Source organism: Chelonoidis abingdonii, chromosome 24, assembly GCF_003597395.2.
Source record: "Chelonoidis abingdonii isolate Lonesome George chromosome 24, CheloAbing_2.0, whole genome shotgun sequence".
NCBI lineage: Eukaryota > Metazoa > Chordata > Testudines > Testudinidae > Chelonoidis > Chelonoidis abingdonii.
The window spans coordinates 17,673,054-17,689,762 of NC_133792.1; the positions used below are offsets into that span (position 1 = coordinate 17,673,054).

The following is a 16,709-nucleotide window of genomic DNA, read 5'->3' on the forward strand; positions in this document are numbered from 1 at the left end:
CTAAAGATATGCTTAACCCCTGAATGACACCAATGGGAGTGAAGCATGTACTCCAAGTTGAGCCCGTGGTTAAGTGCTGGGCTGATTTCAGGGCCTGAAGACACCAGAGTGTTTAGGGGTGGGAGGAGGCTGGCTAGACCAACAGTTTTCAACAAGTTTTCTAATGCAATCAGCACAAGGCTTCCCTACATGTATCCATGCTGCAAAACGCTGTGCTAACTCCTCTGGTGCTGCGTGGACACGCAGAACACACCCGGAACCAGAAAAGAGTGACACCGTCTGGCCCGGTGGATATAAACAGAGCAGCCTCATGGTCCAGTGAAAATCCACAGCAAGCCACACATCAAAGCTCATAGCTCTACAAAGGGTTACAACTTGCAATACTGAAGAAGCGAACTCTGCACCGTTCTCTTGCTCTCTTTCAGCAGATTCAGGGTGACAAGACAGCAAATGTGAAAAATCAGAACGGGGTGGGGGGGTAACAGGAGCCTATATAAGAAAAAGATTCAAAAAATGGGACTGTCCCTATAAAATTGAGATATCTGGTCGCCCTAAGCATATTTCCCATTGCTTCTCTGCCTAAACCTTTCCAAAGCAACGAGGGAAGATATACCCAAATCACCGCTAGCTGCATGAGAGCGCACCTTGGATAAATGTAACACAGATACCGAGCTGTCAGCGTATCCTTCCCCAGCATATTTTCACCTGTTTATGCAAGGCACGTCTGTGACTTGCTGGCAATTCACTTAAGGCAGCGTGAGAGGGTCCAAACTTCAAAGCCAGCCGTCGGCACGTGGTTTCCCTCTACATTTTTAGGCAGTCCCTGCAAGTTCCTATAACGGCCGGGGTAACATCTGCTTGGCCCCCTTTTGCAACACACTGAGGAAAGAATAGGAGACATGAAGGTGCATAGACGGACAGAGAAATACAGGTTGGCATAGCAGGCAGGCAGTTCTAAGAGAAATCCTTTAAGATGCCCTGAACATCCAATGCCCAGACATGCTACAAGTTGTGTGACAGTGCCATGCCCTGGATCCCAGTTGAAGGAAGTGGATTCTATCCCCTCCAGACCTTGCCTGGCTTCCCTATGCAATGTCCTTTCACGCTGGCTTTGCATGGGGAAGGAGAATTTGGCCCTTCGATATCTACTTGCCCTCATAGTTTTGGAGACAGTAGATCACACATGTCCATCCCTAACTATCATCAAAGGGTAAATGCTGACAAGAGCCCTGGAGGCTGTGAGGTGCATCAAGGGCCGGGGAGCTGCTGTAGATAAAAGGGTGGGGAAAGGGAGCAAAATCTCCTCCCTTTATTTATTTCTGTGGGTAGCGTCTGTGGCCTAGGTATGCCATGTGTGTCCCAGTAGAGGAGATCTGCAAATAGTTAGGAGTCCCCAATACCATGTTTTTCAGCACCCCATGAGCTTTATTGTTTCCAATACAATGAAAAGAGCAGAGTCCCCAGGACACAGCCAGAGAGAATGTGCAGCATTCTTCAAGGTCTGAGCAGACACAATGGTGTGGTCCTCTAGCGAAGACAGATTTGGGGGCTTTGGAAGATGCCAAGTCATCATTGCAGTGGGGAGGCTTTACCTTCATGAGTCTGGACAGTCAGCTGTTAATATCCACCTCCCTCCCTCGGCCATTCACTAGCACTGGTGCATGATTCACTTTACAACCACAATCCTGAGCGCTCACTGTCTCTCAGTAGATCCCCTTCACTCTCTTGTTCTCCGGATCGAACGGTGACTTGGTATGGGCTGTGGCAGGATACGTAGCTCCCATCCTCTCCAGCATATATTCACCACTCTTCACAAACTCCAGCGAGACCTGCGGTGGGGACAGGACAAAGACATTGCTATATGGGCTTCCCCACACTTCTCTCCTGCTCAGTTAAACAAGCGTGGCAGAGTTTTATGGTCATGCCCCAGAACATTAGTGTGTTTGGAGGCTTGCTATCAGCTCCTGCGTGGAGGGCTAAGAGGATTGCACTCTGCCACCTTTTTGCTTCTAAGTTGCTGGTTCAACTCCAGTCTGGATTGATAACGTCCAAAAGCTATTACTGTCTCTCACCTGTTCGGTATAAAGAGTTGGTGATCTCAACTCAGGTCTCCATGCCAGAACTGCTGGTGGCCTGCCTAGCAGCTACAGCAGAAGGGTCAGGGAGCCATGGAGAACGGACACGCTTGTCAAGGCATAGCATGGAAGAAGCTGGAAGTGCTTGGGCTACAGATACAGGACTAGGGAAGTGATTTCTTTTCCCGGGTCCGGTGCTGCTCACAGTCCTTCCCGGAGAGTTCCAAAAGGGAAGGCATGTAGATTTTAAAAGCCCAATTTTTTCTCTCACAGAATCTAAAGCAAACTGAATTTAAAACCAGGCAAAAGAATGAAAGTCAAATTGAGTTCTACTCCAGAGCACCTGCTAACCACAGAGCATATTACAGGTATAACCTCCTGAAGACAAACCTGTTAGAAAAGCAGGTTCCCCAGCTGCTCCCCACCTGGCTGGATTGCATGAGGAAAGAGCACAACCTATGCACTGGAAATCCTGGCGCAGACGAGGGCTGCTTGCCTAGCACAGCACCGGCTGATGTGACGAGACACTTGTGTTACGTTTGTTGAAGCTGTTCGGAATCATTTTCTGATCGATTGAAAATCCCTGTAGGCAGTGTGACTAGCCAGCCAAAGGGCAAAAGACCCTGCAGAGAACATTATTTTACCTAGTGGCGCTTACACCTACTAGCTCAGAGAACACTCCAATGTTCGGGCAGTTCCAGCTGTATCGTCTGGGCTGTTGCCCTTCCCTGCTGTTCACCACCTCTACCTCTGCAACCCCATCTACAGTGGTGGGACTGTAACATGAGGGTGCAGCGGGAGCCTTGGTTGTCAGGTGAAGAGCTTCAGACAGAAGGAAGGCTTGGCATATGGACATAGATACACACAGCCAGCCTCTCACTGGGTTCCATCCCAAGCTCTGCTGCAGACTCAGTGTACAGCTATTAGCTTGTCATTTCCTCTCACTGTACCCCAGTGTACTCATCTGTAAGAAAGTGCTTGGGCAGGGAATTCTTCACAAAGCACTTTGAGATCTTTGGATGAAAAGGCGCTATAGAGCTGCAAATTATAATTATTACATACAGACATATAGCTATAAAAAACTGGAAGATACTGGCTTGTGTGTGTGGTGTGTGTACACCGCTGCCCTCCACTGGATGGAATCAGACCTGCTCCAATTTGTGTCATATGCCCTATGCTGCTACAAGCTAATGGAGAGTGGAACAGCTTTCACATTTGGAGCCAGAAGATATAGATTGTATCCTCACTTGCATCCATGCTGAGCAGCATTGTAGCCATTGTGAAAATTCTAAGGGGCTATAGATTTATTCCTGTACACTCTGCAAATCACAGGTGTGCACAGGAGCCAGCAACACTGCCTTGTAAACCGGAGCAGCTAGCACTATGCTATGCCTGCAGGTTTAATAGCATCACTAGGAGGCTGAATGAGTGACCAGGGCAGGATGGGGCTATTGGAGTCCTACCTTGGCCAGCGACAATGACCAAGAACAGGGAGGTTCCAGGATACATTTCCAGCTCTTGATTGGCTGGGGCAGTGCTGAACGGGTCTTAGGATTGCCCTGTGATCTGGGGAGGGCATTGGCATGGCAGGGCCATGAGTTATTTTTCTCCCCTGCAGCTGCCAGTTTCCAGCGAGCACACTGAGCATGGGCGTGATGGCTGGGGCAGGGGAGATGGGGCGAGGGAGAATGCTATCAAGTCTGCAGCGCCTCCAGGAGAAAGAAACTTTGACCCAGCATAGAATGTGAGTCCTTCGCATGGCAGGGCACAGCCACACCTTGCTGGTCCCGGAGATGCAGCATGGAAAGAATTCATCTGGAAGGTCTCCTGCCATCCCGCCTTAGGGCAGCTGATCTGCGCTGGCATCCATCAGTGTGTCAAGCTGCACAGCGCGCACAAGCAAAACTCACCGCTTCCTCCTGCAGTGGCAATTACCATGGAAATCAGGCAGGAGTTATCCTACTGAGCAGAGAGATTAAGGCTGTACGCTAACATCTGCTCGGGGAACTATGCCTTTCTGCAGGAGGCCTTCGAGCTGGTGCCGCTGACGGAAGGCAGCACTTGCTGCACAATGGAAGCTGACAAGGTTGGGGGCCCATAAAGAGAGACCACCTGCATGAAGTGCCTTGCTGATTGCCAGGCCTGATCCCTTTAATTGGGGGTTAACGTCGCCTGAAAAGGCCCTCGAGGACAGAGGGGGCAGGAGTCATTTTGAAAATGACTTTGCTGGTGCTGCCAAATGAAAGAATTCTTTGTGGTGGGTGTTTGAATGGGGAGAGCTGAGCAACCGGACTGCTTGGGGGGTTCTAGTTCAATATATGTTTGTCTTTCCAACTCTCTATGCACGGGAGGGGCCAGTCCTCTCCTCACATACATCCCAGCCACCTCGTGGGCTTTGCTAAAGATCCCAACGTCAGTTTCAGGGAGGAATGAGAAGGCTCATGGTGACGGCAGGCAGAGGTGTGAGACTTTACAGGCAGGAGGAAACCGAACAAAAGAGGAAGAAAAGGAAGCCAAGCTAAGTGAACAAAGCATTTATTCTAGAGATGGGCCCAAAGTGGAATCCTTTATCGGAATCCCAGCAGCTGAATGCTGTCTGGATCCGAACTGTGGCTAACTTAGGTTCTGGTTGTACTTGCACTTCCCAAGGTGCTTGAGGGGTTAACTCTGCAACACTGGGCAATGCAGCTCCGAGCTCTGGCATGCAGATGGACTCTGCTTTCTCTTCCACTCACTTTACCCTGCACTGGGAGGAGAACTGGCTGCTAAAGGGAAAACAACTTGCCCAAGGCAGTTCCTCAGAAAGCCTGCACGGTCTCAAGACCTGACCAAGAGGCACATCACTTCAAAGAAGCAAGCAGCTCCCGAGACTCTTACCAGTTTCAAACCTGAGGTTTCACTCACACCCATCTGAGAGTTTAGCACAAGCTTTATCGACTTTGGCCTCTGAAAACTGATATTTTCCTGTGATGTTTATTGTTGGTGCTGTAATAATTTGCAACTGCTGCCTGGGGTGAAAAGTCCCCCACTGCCAGCAGTAATGGTGTAAATTAGCACCAGATGAACTGATGAGTGTTTGCAAAAATTCTTGTATATTCACCAGAGCCTATTTCCCAGGCACCTTCTCCCCTGTACCTACAGCTGCTGCTAAATGAATTTGTTTGACCAGACATATTTAGGCATTGTGAGAGTGAGTCATAATATGATGTGTCAAAACATCACCATGTGACATCAAAGTGTCATCATGTCATGATGCCTGGAAGCAAGGAGAACAGGTTGGAGGGTTATTACTACATTTTCATTATAACAGGCTGAAAAGTAGAATGGCCCACTGGGCAGGTTGTTCATTATGACTCAGGAGACATGCGTTCAATTCCCTTCTCCACCAGAGAATCACTGTATGACCATAGGCAAGTTTACTAGCTGCTCTGTGCTTCAGTTTCCCATCTCTAAAATGGGTATAATAGCACTGCGATGCCTTACAGGGTGATGTGAGGATAACTACATTAAAGGTGTGAACTACAGTAGCAGGGGCTGTATAAGCAATTCCTTACACAGGTACTACCTGGAAAAAATGGGGGGGGGGTCAAATTCTGTTCTCACCAACATAGCTCTCCTGCCTTTGATAACACTGGCAAGTGATGATGCATTGTTGCAACTCACATTCTAGCTTGTACCTAACTTCAACAGGGTGCGGGAATGTAACTGAGAGCAGCTTGATATTTTGTAGAATAATTTTCATTTCACTAACAGGACCCTTCTTGAAAAGTGCAAGTCTTTGGGAATCCTTTATCTCAACTGAGGCTTAGTCTGGCTTCCTTAAACACAACTCAAACAGATGTGTTTGTTCGGTATTTCTTCCACGTTCAGCTCTGTCCCTAAGCGCCTGGCTGTAATACCCAATGCAGCACTTTTGCCCATTCTCCACTATGGTTGCTGTGCACCCCAGAGCCTGTCTGCCCAGAGTTGTGCAATGTGGTTTCACACCAATATTGCAGACTCCAATGTAATGAGATTAAAAGAAAACAAATTCCTTCTGTGGCAGCTTTCTAATCTCTGATTCACCACTTCTCATCTCTCTCTCTCTCTGTTGGAAGCATTCACACCCCTTTTAGTGCTGCCTCTCTGTGAAGGTCAACAGTTTCTAGGTGGGAGGAAGGAGCAGACCTGAATAGCAGCAATGTGAATTAACTCTACACATCTCCCACCACTAAGCCACACCCTCTGGTTACCCCATTTACACTGTATTCATTTTAAAGCTACAGCCCAAGGCCTTTAAAATTCCGCCTCTGCTACAGGGGATTTGCATTGGTGAACACTGAGTTCCTGTGTAAAAGAAACTTCCTTTCCACCGAGTAGGTGGAATGAGAAGATTCGAGGATTGTATATTTTAAGTCTGGGCTTCTAGCAAGTACCTGGGACCATGTTCCTAATTTATTTTCCCCCCACTTTCTCCTCTACTTGTGGCAACCCAGCTAAAAGCAATGCCCCATCAGGATCCCCCTGTAACCCACAGGGAATGCAATGAGAGCAAACAGGGGCGGCTCTATGTTTTTTGCCACCTCAAGTACAGCAGGCAGGTGGCTTTCGGTGGCGCGCCTGCGGGCGGTCTGCTGGTCATGTGGATTTGGCGGCGCGCCTCCGGGCGGTCTGCTGGTCATGTGGATTTGGCGGCGCACCTCCGGGCGGTCTGCTGATCATGTGGATTCGGTGGCACTCCTGCAGGCGGTCTGCTGGTCATGTGGATTCGGCGGCACGCCTGTGGGCGGTCCGCTGGTCACGCTCATTCGGCAGACCTCCTGCAGGCATGCCGCCGAAAGCTGCCTGCCTGCCGCCCTGACGGCGACCGGTAGGCCACTCCCCGTGGCTTGCCGCCCCAGGCATGCATTTGCTGCACTGGTGCCTGGAGCCGCCCCTGATTGCAAAGGACAGAGCCCATGGAGAACAGAGCTGTGATTTTTCCGTAGAGATATGATCCCACATTATTTGCATGCTCGCTTGCTCTCTCACGGAGAGTCATCAGCCCATGGGGCTCAGCCATCAGGCATGAAGTAGAGAGTCAGAACTCTTTTCCCCAAACCCTTTTGATGTCAAGGCTCCACCTGCTCCAGGTGCCTGTCCCATTACAAGATGCCAGGAGAGAGAGGGAGAGCGAATGGATGAGGCTGGAAAGCTCTCTGTCGTCCGTGACAGGAGTTGGTTCACTGCACCAGGCTGCCCTGGAGGGAGGATACTCCATGATGAGAAAAATAGGCAAGGGTAAGGAATTGTTTTGGGGATAGGAAAGCAACAAACTGGACCATAAAATCGCATGGCTCAGGAGCCTCCCTGTCATTGCCACAGGATTAAAAACCAAGAGATCTAAAACCAACCACCAATTTATCAGCTATTTCTTGCCTGCATTATCATATGTGTTTGAGGTTAAGTTGGTCCCTTGGGATTTTATCTCTAGTCTTCCCACCCCAATACTCCCTCATATAGGTGTAAGTATCTCACTGTCTATAGCACATAGGTTAAGTAGAGTCCCCTCCCTCCCCCAGCCCCATGAGGCTATTCAGACTAAGTGCCTGCTGCGTTCCTGTTGGACAGAAGTTCCTAGAATCAAACTAGGGCTAATACATTGTTGCAGTTAATGTTCTAGCTTGTACCTGTGAGTGAGTCTGGAGACCGAGCTATGCAAGAGAACAGCATGGGAGTCACTAGAGAGAAAGCTGTTTGTCGATAAACTGCTCCCATCTCTCGCTCTTCGGAATCTCTTCACTCTGGTTAATACAAGCTAAGAACTGTGAAGAGATGCGAGGGAACTTTGCAATCCTTCAGTCCCCAGATCAGTGTTTGCGCTCTCTCTTTAAAGATTAGTGTGCATGTGTGAGGTTTTTTAAAAAAATCAATGTAACGCTTTCTCCCCCTGCAAATCTTCTGACTCGGAGAATGAAACACAGCATTCTGCACACATGGATGTGTGCATAATTCTGATCCTGCCTCTCTCCCTGTCCTTGTGTCTTTCTGCTTCCCCTCCCTGGCTGCATCCTGCACTCTGCCAGCACTGTCAACCTCAACACACCATTTGTCTGAGTCTCCAGACCTCCTCCTTCCAAGCTGCTCCCTACACCTAAAACATGTTTCTTGAGCTAGGCTACTACTCTCTCTCTACTCATGTCCCCCCTGAAGACCCATCTCTCCCCAGACACCGAGAACTAGAGCAGTGCCAATAGTTTGGATCACTGATCCTGCCAAAAAGTCTAAAATCAGTTTCAATTCAACCTGACATGGAAATGTTTTGTAATTTTCAGTGAACCAAAAAGATCAGAAAAAATTAGTGTCAGGTCAAAGGAAACGTTTTGTTCACCCTGAAATGGAACATTATTTCTTTTTGGATTTCTTTTTAAACTTTAAAAATGTTTTAACAATAAAACTGAAATAAACGTTGAAAGGAAAAGTCATTTCAAACCAAAATATTGAAATGTTTTCTTTAGAAATTGTCAGAACGATGCATTTAGATTTTTGTTTGTTTGGTTTGGATTTATTTTCTAATGAGACAACTTGGTAACTTTGCAACCAATTCCTAGAGTCATAGAATCATAGGAGGGAGCAAGCAAGGGAGGTTTAGGTTGGACATTAGGAAAAAGTTCCTAACTGTCAGGGTGGTTAAACACTGGAATAAACTGCCAAGGGAGGTTGTGGAATATCCATCTCTGGAGATATTTAGGTTAGATAAATGTCTATCAGGGATGGTTGAGACACTATTTGGTCCTGCCATGAGGGCAGGGGACTGGACCTAATGACCTCTCGAGGTCCCTTCCAGTCCTAGAATCAATGAATCTACAAGGCTAGAAGGGACTGCAAGTTCAGCCACCCTGCAGCCATTCTGATATAGCTCTAGGTAGAATGGGTCATTTTGGGCTGCTAACACAGCTGACATGGCATGGGACCCCAGGAGGCATCATATTCCCCTATACTCACTGGTCCTCCATCAGGGTTCCGGATGTACCCGTAGGCAATGGTTTTGTTGATGGCAAATCCAAAATCTGCCCTTCGAATGTGTCCGACTACTTTGCCGTTTCTCCAGATGGCCTCCAGTCCAAACATAGGCACCTTCCTGCAGGACCAGAACAGAGCAGACCTTTAGCAGACAGCAGCTCAACAGGGCAGTTCCCTGCCATTCTTGCGGTTTTACAAAGGGGAGTTGTTATAGAAAATCAAGGGGCTAAATGTGCTGACCACAGGAACGCATTGTGCATGTAGGCAGGCTCTGTGCTAGCTTCCTAAACAGTGCTCTGCCAATACATCTCATGCCCCCTGTTATTCCAGTTCTCGGCTTCCACATGAGGCCTTGCATCAGAGTCCTAACCTCCAGCACTCCGCTATTCCAGGCCTGGAACCTACCCAGCTCTGCCAGTGCACTTTAACTCTGACACATTACCCCACAGATTACAGTCCTCGGCCACATACACAGCTCTGACAATGCACCTCCATCCTGATTTGCAAAATTCCCTGCTATTTTGGTTGGTTGATAACCCCACCCATTTTCACAAGAGCAGAGAAAACGGGCAGAGGGAGTTTGTGGGTGAGCTTCTTGTTGGTGTGTGGGGCAGAATCATCTTTCTGGTTAAAGTTGGATCATAAGCACCAGAGTGATTGTTGTATTTAATACACCCAGACAAAGCTCACCGATACAAAGCCCAGCCCAGGGGTGGTCGTACTTACTCATCAATGGTGAAGCAGACCAGGCGCCGGAGGACTCCTGTTGCTTTCTGTATCTCTAGCGCTTCCCGTCCAAGGAAGGGGATGCTGGACTTGAGTTTACAAGTGAAGGCCAGGCCTGCTTCTAGGGGGGTGTCATCAGGACGCAGATCCGCGTGCCAGTGCCTGTACCCTGCAGAGAATGACAGAACCATCATGGGTCTCCTCGACTGTTTTCACCTTTCTCCCCAGTCATAACAAGGCCTAGGAGAGCCAGTGTGGGGAGAACAAAGCACTTGAACCCCCAAGTGCTCAGTATGGCCCCGCTTCACCCTTGGCTTGTTCCGGGACAGTGAGATGAGAGGCAGCTCCTCTGTCATGCTCCTCTCTTGCTGCAGCAAGAGGAGAAGGCAGCGTCTCTCGGTCCCAAACCTCTTGTGCTCCATTCCTGCACTGGGCCTGGGAATGGAGGGCGAACAGCCAAAGGTGGCTTGAGACATCTCTGGCCTCACTGAATTCTTGGAGCCTGCCTGGATCACAGAGTAAGTCAGAGCAACCACAGGAATGCTCTAAGTTACAGTCAAGCTGTTGATGACTCCCTGAGGGCTGTGAGCAGCTGGAACTCGGTGTGCTCCAACCATGTTCTCACTTCCTCACAGAGTGCCCCAGAACACCTCCACCCCACCCCCACTCAGGAACTGCACGGGTGTGGACACAGAGCTGTTCCAGCCATTTTATGTCCACTGAGGATCCCCTTATGTAGGCCCTGTTCCCTGGGAGTCTCTCATGACCAAGGATGGACCAGCAGGGATTGTTCTAGGGGAGAGCATGTGGTCATTAATACTCTTCTCCTCCATGAAAAACATCTCCCCCCACCGCAAACCCTGCCTCCCACCTCCCAGAGTACTACCCAGAGCCCACCTCCCTCTGGAGTATTTCACCCCTCCCGAGCATGTCACATCCACCAGCGCCCCACTGGAGTACCTCACCCTCCCCCATCCCATGGAGCATCTCATCTCCATCAGCCCTAGAAGAAACACAAGGATCTAGTAGAACTGGTTGAAATGTTTCCACCAAGAAGGGATGCGGGGGAGACATTTTTTTTTGTCAAAACAGACATTTCCTAAATTATTTTTATGGGGTGGGTGTTGATTTTTCAGCTCAAACCTGACATTTTTTTTAACAAAGACAAAACATGTTTAGTTTTTGTTATATATATATATATATATATATATATATATATATATATATATATATATATATATATATCTGGCGCGGACCTTGTTCCAGTAGCCCACTTATGTTGAGGAACCAGGACAATCTGACGATAAGTGGGCTACTGGAACAAACCATTCATGGACGAGACAAGAGAACCTGGAATTGATGGAATGCTACTACAACAGTAGACCTGAATGGGCGGAGGGGGATATATGAAGACGTGGATGTATGAGGGGACTGTGGTGGATGGACAAGACTACATTTCCGACAAACACTTACTGAGAAACAGCTAGTTCCCGAACGCGTTCAAGCATGTTAAAGAGGAAGCTTGCTCTCACAGCTTGAGATAGACACAACTGCCACGATTACATCCCAGACTCAAGAGGACTTGGAAGAACAAGTGATGTGCGGCCCACAACCTGAAGCTGAGAACATATACACTAGATCACCCCCGTGCCATGCAGAGCACGCAGCTGTGTAATGAGGCATAAGATCGATGGAAAAACTAGCTACAGTCATTCCTCGGGGACGAGAGCCGATTACCGAAGGATCAGTGAGAGGAGGGGGGGGGGTGGTAGGAACAAGGGGGGATGGGGGAGAGAGGCCTGGGAGCCAAGGATGGGAGCGGGGGGGAGGATGGACAGGGAGGGTGGATGGGGGGTGGCGTTGTGTCAGAGGGCTTGTGGGGGGAGGGGAAGCTGAGGCTGAGCTCATTAAGCCTACGGTCTTTGAGCTAGCCTGCCGCTGTAAAAAATTCTGCCGCCCTCACCGGCGAAGACCCTGGGCCTACGACCTCCGAGTAGTAAGACCCGAGAGGCGCCGCCTCCTCTGGGGAAAAGATTATTTTCACCCAAAGATACCATCCAGATAGTATGACGTTGAAGATGCCAATAGAGCCCTCATTCACCCCTCAATCCGGAGCTCATGATCTACCACCCCAATAACTCAAAACAATAACTGGTAATACGCTACAGCCTCTTGTAATCCTGGAGATGCTTGGCTACACGATCAAGAGAACAACAGTATGCTACCCCACGCCCCTGGACCATGGAGGAAAATGATACCGAGTTGCGACCCACGGCCCCGATAGCACATTTTTCAAGGCGAACTTCGGAGGAGATGATCAGAAGTTAGTCACGTCCACTTCCATGCGGTGAAAAACACCTTTACAGAGAAAAAGAACACAAAAGGGATAGGATTGTAACAGAGATTAGATTAAGACTTGGCTACTGAAAAAATTACTAAAGAGAGCCCTTGTGGGACTTGACACAATTGGGCTGGCTCCCCATCAGACAAGGAAGAGGCTATGGCGGCGGTAAACAAAGGGCTGGCACAAGAGCAACTGGCAGCCAAGCGATTTTTTATCTACTGGTCAGAATACACTAGAAAAGATCGAACATTTCCTTGAAAGAGCTCAATTTTAATAATGAGGTACAAAAGGTATAATTGCCCTGTTACAATCCAGGTGGATTGTGATGATACCCAGACTCTCACAATACCTGACATTTTTTGTACTTTTAACACTACGGGAAACTGTCAAGAAACTGGGGATTTAAGTTTTTCGATTATTGCAACCATACACGTAGTAAACGTGCGAGGCTCACCTTACTGAAGTTAGTCAGACTCAAGAAGAAATATACTGAACAGTATTACTGGATAGAATACATAATTGAGGAGGAAAGAGGAAGGTACTAACATAAGACACCTCAGTGCAAAAGTATTCGTTGAGTCGCGGAGGACCCGTGTGTTCCCAGCCTTTAGCAGGACTGAGACCAGCAAAGCACAGCCTTGTAATGATTGGAGATCGTCCACGTACCAGAGGACAATCATGAAACGAATCCTGGAGGGCTTAGTCTGCGAACCATCAACGGAGAAAAATTAGGGGAGAAGACATCCAGCGAGCGGGGGTCGAAAGACCATGACAGAATTACCTGAGAATTCCACGAGACAAGGTCATAGAACCTGTACTAGGTTGAAAAGATGGGATGGATTGCCCTACCGACCTACTGGCTAGAAGACAACTTTAACAGTCAGAGAGGCACGCCTGATGATGAGAGGGGATATGATGAAACGTATGAGGGAGAGCTGGAAAGTGAGGATGAACGCGTAGGCAGCACAGGGAGTAACGGAGTGCTAGCAGCAGGCTCCCAATCGACCAACCAAAACTGATCTACATTTCCACAGCTCTTTAGACAAAGGGCCTGAGAAGGACAAGATAACAGTCTAGTGGTTTTATCACCCTAGAACAAGCCCCCTGCAAGTTGAGGGATACAGGAAACCGGGCTACACGAGAAGAGGCGCTGTGCTCCTATCTCACAGCTCTGACGCCGATAGAACCTAACATCGCAACTCGCCAAAACACTTACCTTCCAGACACAACATGGGAAAGGTCCAATATAAGTCAGGGCGTCAGATAGGACATAGACCAGAGTGAGTGCGAGCGCACGAATGTTGGTGGGCACGGAATAAGAACCCAGAAGTGGATGATGTGCCCAGCCCGCACACCTGCAAGCCTGACAGAACTTGCGCTGTCCCCCCTACACGTTGCCCGAAGAGCCACAGCAGCTGATTGATGGGGGGACGTGCATTGGGGCGCAACATAACAAGGATCAATGGCCAGAGAAAAGGCATCTTAGGCTTAAAACATGTCACCATGTCTAGCTCGAATTTTTCTACGATCTTATGAGCTCAGGGTACGAGCCCCCAAGACTCAAGGGTCTAGACAGACCCAAGCTGACTTTGAGCCGAGAAGGCACCCTTCAGACCGCTGGGAGAGTTGACTTATGTGATTAGGTATATAGGCCTGGGAATGAGAAGGTTGCAGAGAGTTGCTCAGGAACAACACAGTTAGCGACTGCAGGGAATCTAGGTTAGTGATTAAGAGAATGAATATATGGCGGACCAAAAATTGAGCCCTCCTACTTCAAATGCTACCAAAAATCCACGGACACTACACTGACCCTTCACCTCTTCACCACGAATAGAAATAATAAATAAACCAGGTGACTGCTGATTTATACGTAGAAGCCCATGGACATGACATCTAGAATTCCTGAGGCATGCATTGTGAGGACCTCAAAAAAAGGCAACTTGCACAGAAGTGGGCCACAGAGATGCAAAAGGGGCAGTATTAGCAAGGTGATGCAGTATACCAAGGGTGACCAGCAGGATTGTTCTAGGGGAGAGCATTGTGGCCGATTAATACTCTCTTCCTCACATGAAAAACGCATCTCCCCCACCGCAGAGACCTGCCTCCCACCTCCCAGGTAGTACTACCAGGCCACAAGTGGCCATTCGAAGTTGCGGGGGCAGGGATTACGAAATCAGCGATAAGAAGACAACGGGTAGTAGTGCAGGGCACCCTGGCCGGCAAAATTGAGGCTTGGCGAGAGATAAGATCAAGCGGGACTCGGAGAGAGTGGTTTAGTCAGGCTTGGGAGTTGTGGAGGGACTACAGGTATTCTAGAGGTTGAGAGGGTGCTAGAGGGAACTAGGTATTTAGAAAGGGGGGGGGGGGGGGGGGGGTGGGTCTGTTGGCCTATTTTAAATAAAGTACAAGGGCTGGGCCCTCGCATTGAAGCCGTCCTTAGAGACTGGGACATAAACAAAGAGCTTACACCAGCATCATGGCTACCACGAGAAGGGTATACCAAGGGGGCCTGATGCCAGCTGTCTACGCGGGCTGACTGAGCTTCAATCGCTAGTTCTGTAAACCCCACGTCAAGGCAGTCACATCAACAAAGGACTTAGAAATGTCACCTGCGTGTCGCTCGCTACAAGGATTCAGGAGCTATGCCAGGGTGTACATAACATTCCGCGCCACCTGCCCTCCATGCGATTGCGCGAACATGACATCAGCTGTGATTGCTAAGAGCATGAACGAAACACAGAACATTCAGAACCTCTCAGAGCCTAATCCACCGGAGCCAGGCTGCCACGGAAAGGGGCGGATCGTACCTAGGGATGACGGGATATCGGGGGAAGATGTCATTCGGACTGGAGTAACGTGGTGGCCGGATGGTAGTGAAGATGAGGGCAGAGGTAGATCTAAAGCACTAGTATGTGATGTGTTTCGGAGCAAACTAGGTAGACCAGCGGGACCAGAATTGTCACAAGTACAATACACAGGCCGGAGCGTCGCCAAAGTGAGCTATCAAGATACCTGCATGCTCCCGCGAAAGGACAGCTCAGCAATGGAAAGCCGAGACGCATAGACATAGAGAAGCATAAGTACGCACAGAACAGAAAGCGAGCAATCTCAAGTCATCACCAACAGAGTCAATAAGAGAACCCGCGTTAGCATGAGGGCCAGCTCAAGTGGAGTGGAGCCAGCGGAGAGATAACAAATTAGATCCACGAATAGGGGCACATGCAAGCATCGGCGAGGATAACGCTAGGACCCAGGACGGAACCTGCCGGTCATCATAGTACTGCCTGGCTTCCACAGGCTATCCAGTTGGAGGACACCAGAACATGGAGGCTGCTGCGGGAAGTTGTGAGAAACCCGTGGAAGGCTCCTCACAAGTGCCAGGAGGTTTTCACCTAAGTCCCAACACCCTAGAGACTGCGAAGGGTGGGCTATACCAGCCGCCCCGCCCCAATGTTACATAGACCGTGACAAGGAGAAGATTAAGCAGCAGTCGGCGAGGGGGCTTGGCGATGTGGTGGGATGGGTTATTGAGAAGCGGTCACGGCCAAGCTTCCTGATGGAGACCCGGAAACTCCAGGAGAGAACATCAGTTACACGTTGGCCCCGAAATTGAGCGTGCCTGGAAGAGGACACAGTCGACTATGAAAGGCATGATACCAGCCGCTAGGCAGCCAGATAGCTCTAAAGAACCAAGCAAGCAGGCACACCGACCCAAACGCATGGTCGCGGCCAGACAACAGAAAGGTGGCAAGGCATGACCGAGCTAAGAACGACAGGCCCTTCATGGATTGTGGACTCCTGAAAGACCCCTGTGCGACAGAATAGCGGTGGAACGAGAACCGCGGTCGCCAAGGGCTGACGCATTCACTTAGGATAACTCTCGGCCACCTCCACCAACTGGTCATGGGAGAGCACGTGGAGCGGCTTGCACTCCAAAGCAAGCATGAGGGCAAAGCTATCTCGACGGCACTGATTGATTAGCAGCACGAGGTAAAGGCACATTATCCCATGGGCCATGATAGCACTAGCGACTCAAGTACAGAGTTCGAGACCACATGCGCCCCAAGCAGCATAGACATGGAGCACGAGGCTCAGGATCTACCCACACTACAAGGAGCGCGAGATATGGACCCAAGGGGGAGATGCCAGACTGTAAGCACCACGCAGAGGGCCATCAAAGAACACCAGTGCGGCCTGACAGAGACAGTTCCAGAACACATTAGGTGGCAGGGATGTGTGAGACCGATGCAGTCGAGGGGAACATTCATAGGGATTAGAGCAGAGATCGCACCGCAATAGAACATCTGCAACGGCGCGTCCGAAGCCAAGGTAGCCCAATCGTGACGTGGCATTGCTCGCACTAACGCCTGGAGAGGGAGACAGATCTGCGGCACATGCTTGTAGTGGGGGCGGTAGACCCCATCCAATTGAGACTACAGGAAAGCCTTACTTGGACTCTATTGCCGCGCACGGATTGGGAGATCTTGATGTTCGCGATGGTCGCAGAAGGTTTGTGGCAGGGAAGTAGCGAGCGCTATAGTAGGTTCTGTATAGAGGACTTCGCACGAAATCCAGGGTGACCG

The 16,709-nt window shown here is 49.5% G+C and overlaps 1 protein-coding gene across 1 annotated transcript in view; it reads right to left on the reverse strand.

Annotated features, from left to right (window-relative positions):
• Positions 1-1,417: 1,417 nt before the first annotated feature.
• The window catches only part of SARDH (sarcosine dehydrogenase), a 93,788-nt gene continuing 78,496 nt past the window's right edge, over positions 1,418-16,709 (reverse strand). Inside the window, exons 19-21 of the mRNA XM_032767634.1 lie at positions 9,783-9,951; positions 9,039-9,174; positions 1,418-1,829 (exon numbers count right to left, since the gene is read on the reverse strand). Of these exons, the coding sequence (XP_032623525.1) occupies positions 1,704-1,829; positions 9,039-9,174; positions 9,783-9,951 (431 nt within the window). The 3' untranslated portion in view covers positions 1,418-1,703. The remainder of the gene's footprint in view (positions 1,830-9,038; positions 9,175-9,782; positions 9,952-16,709) is intronic.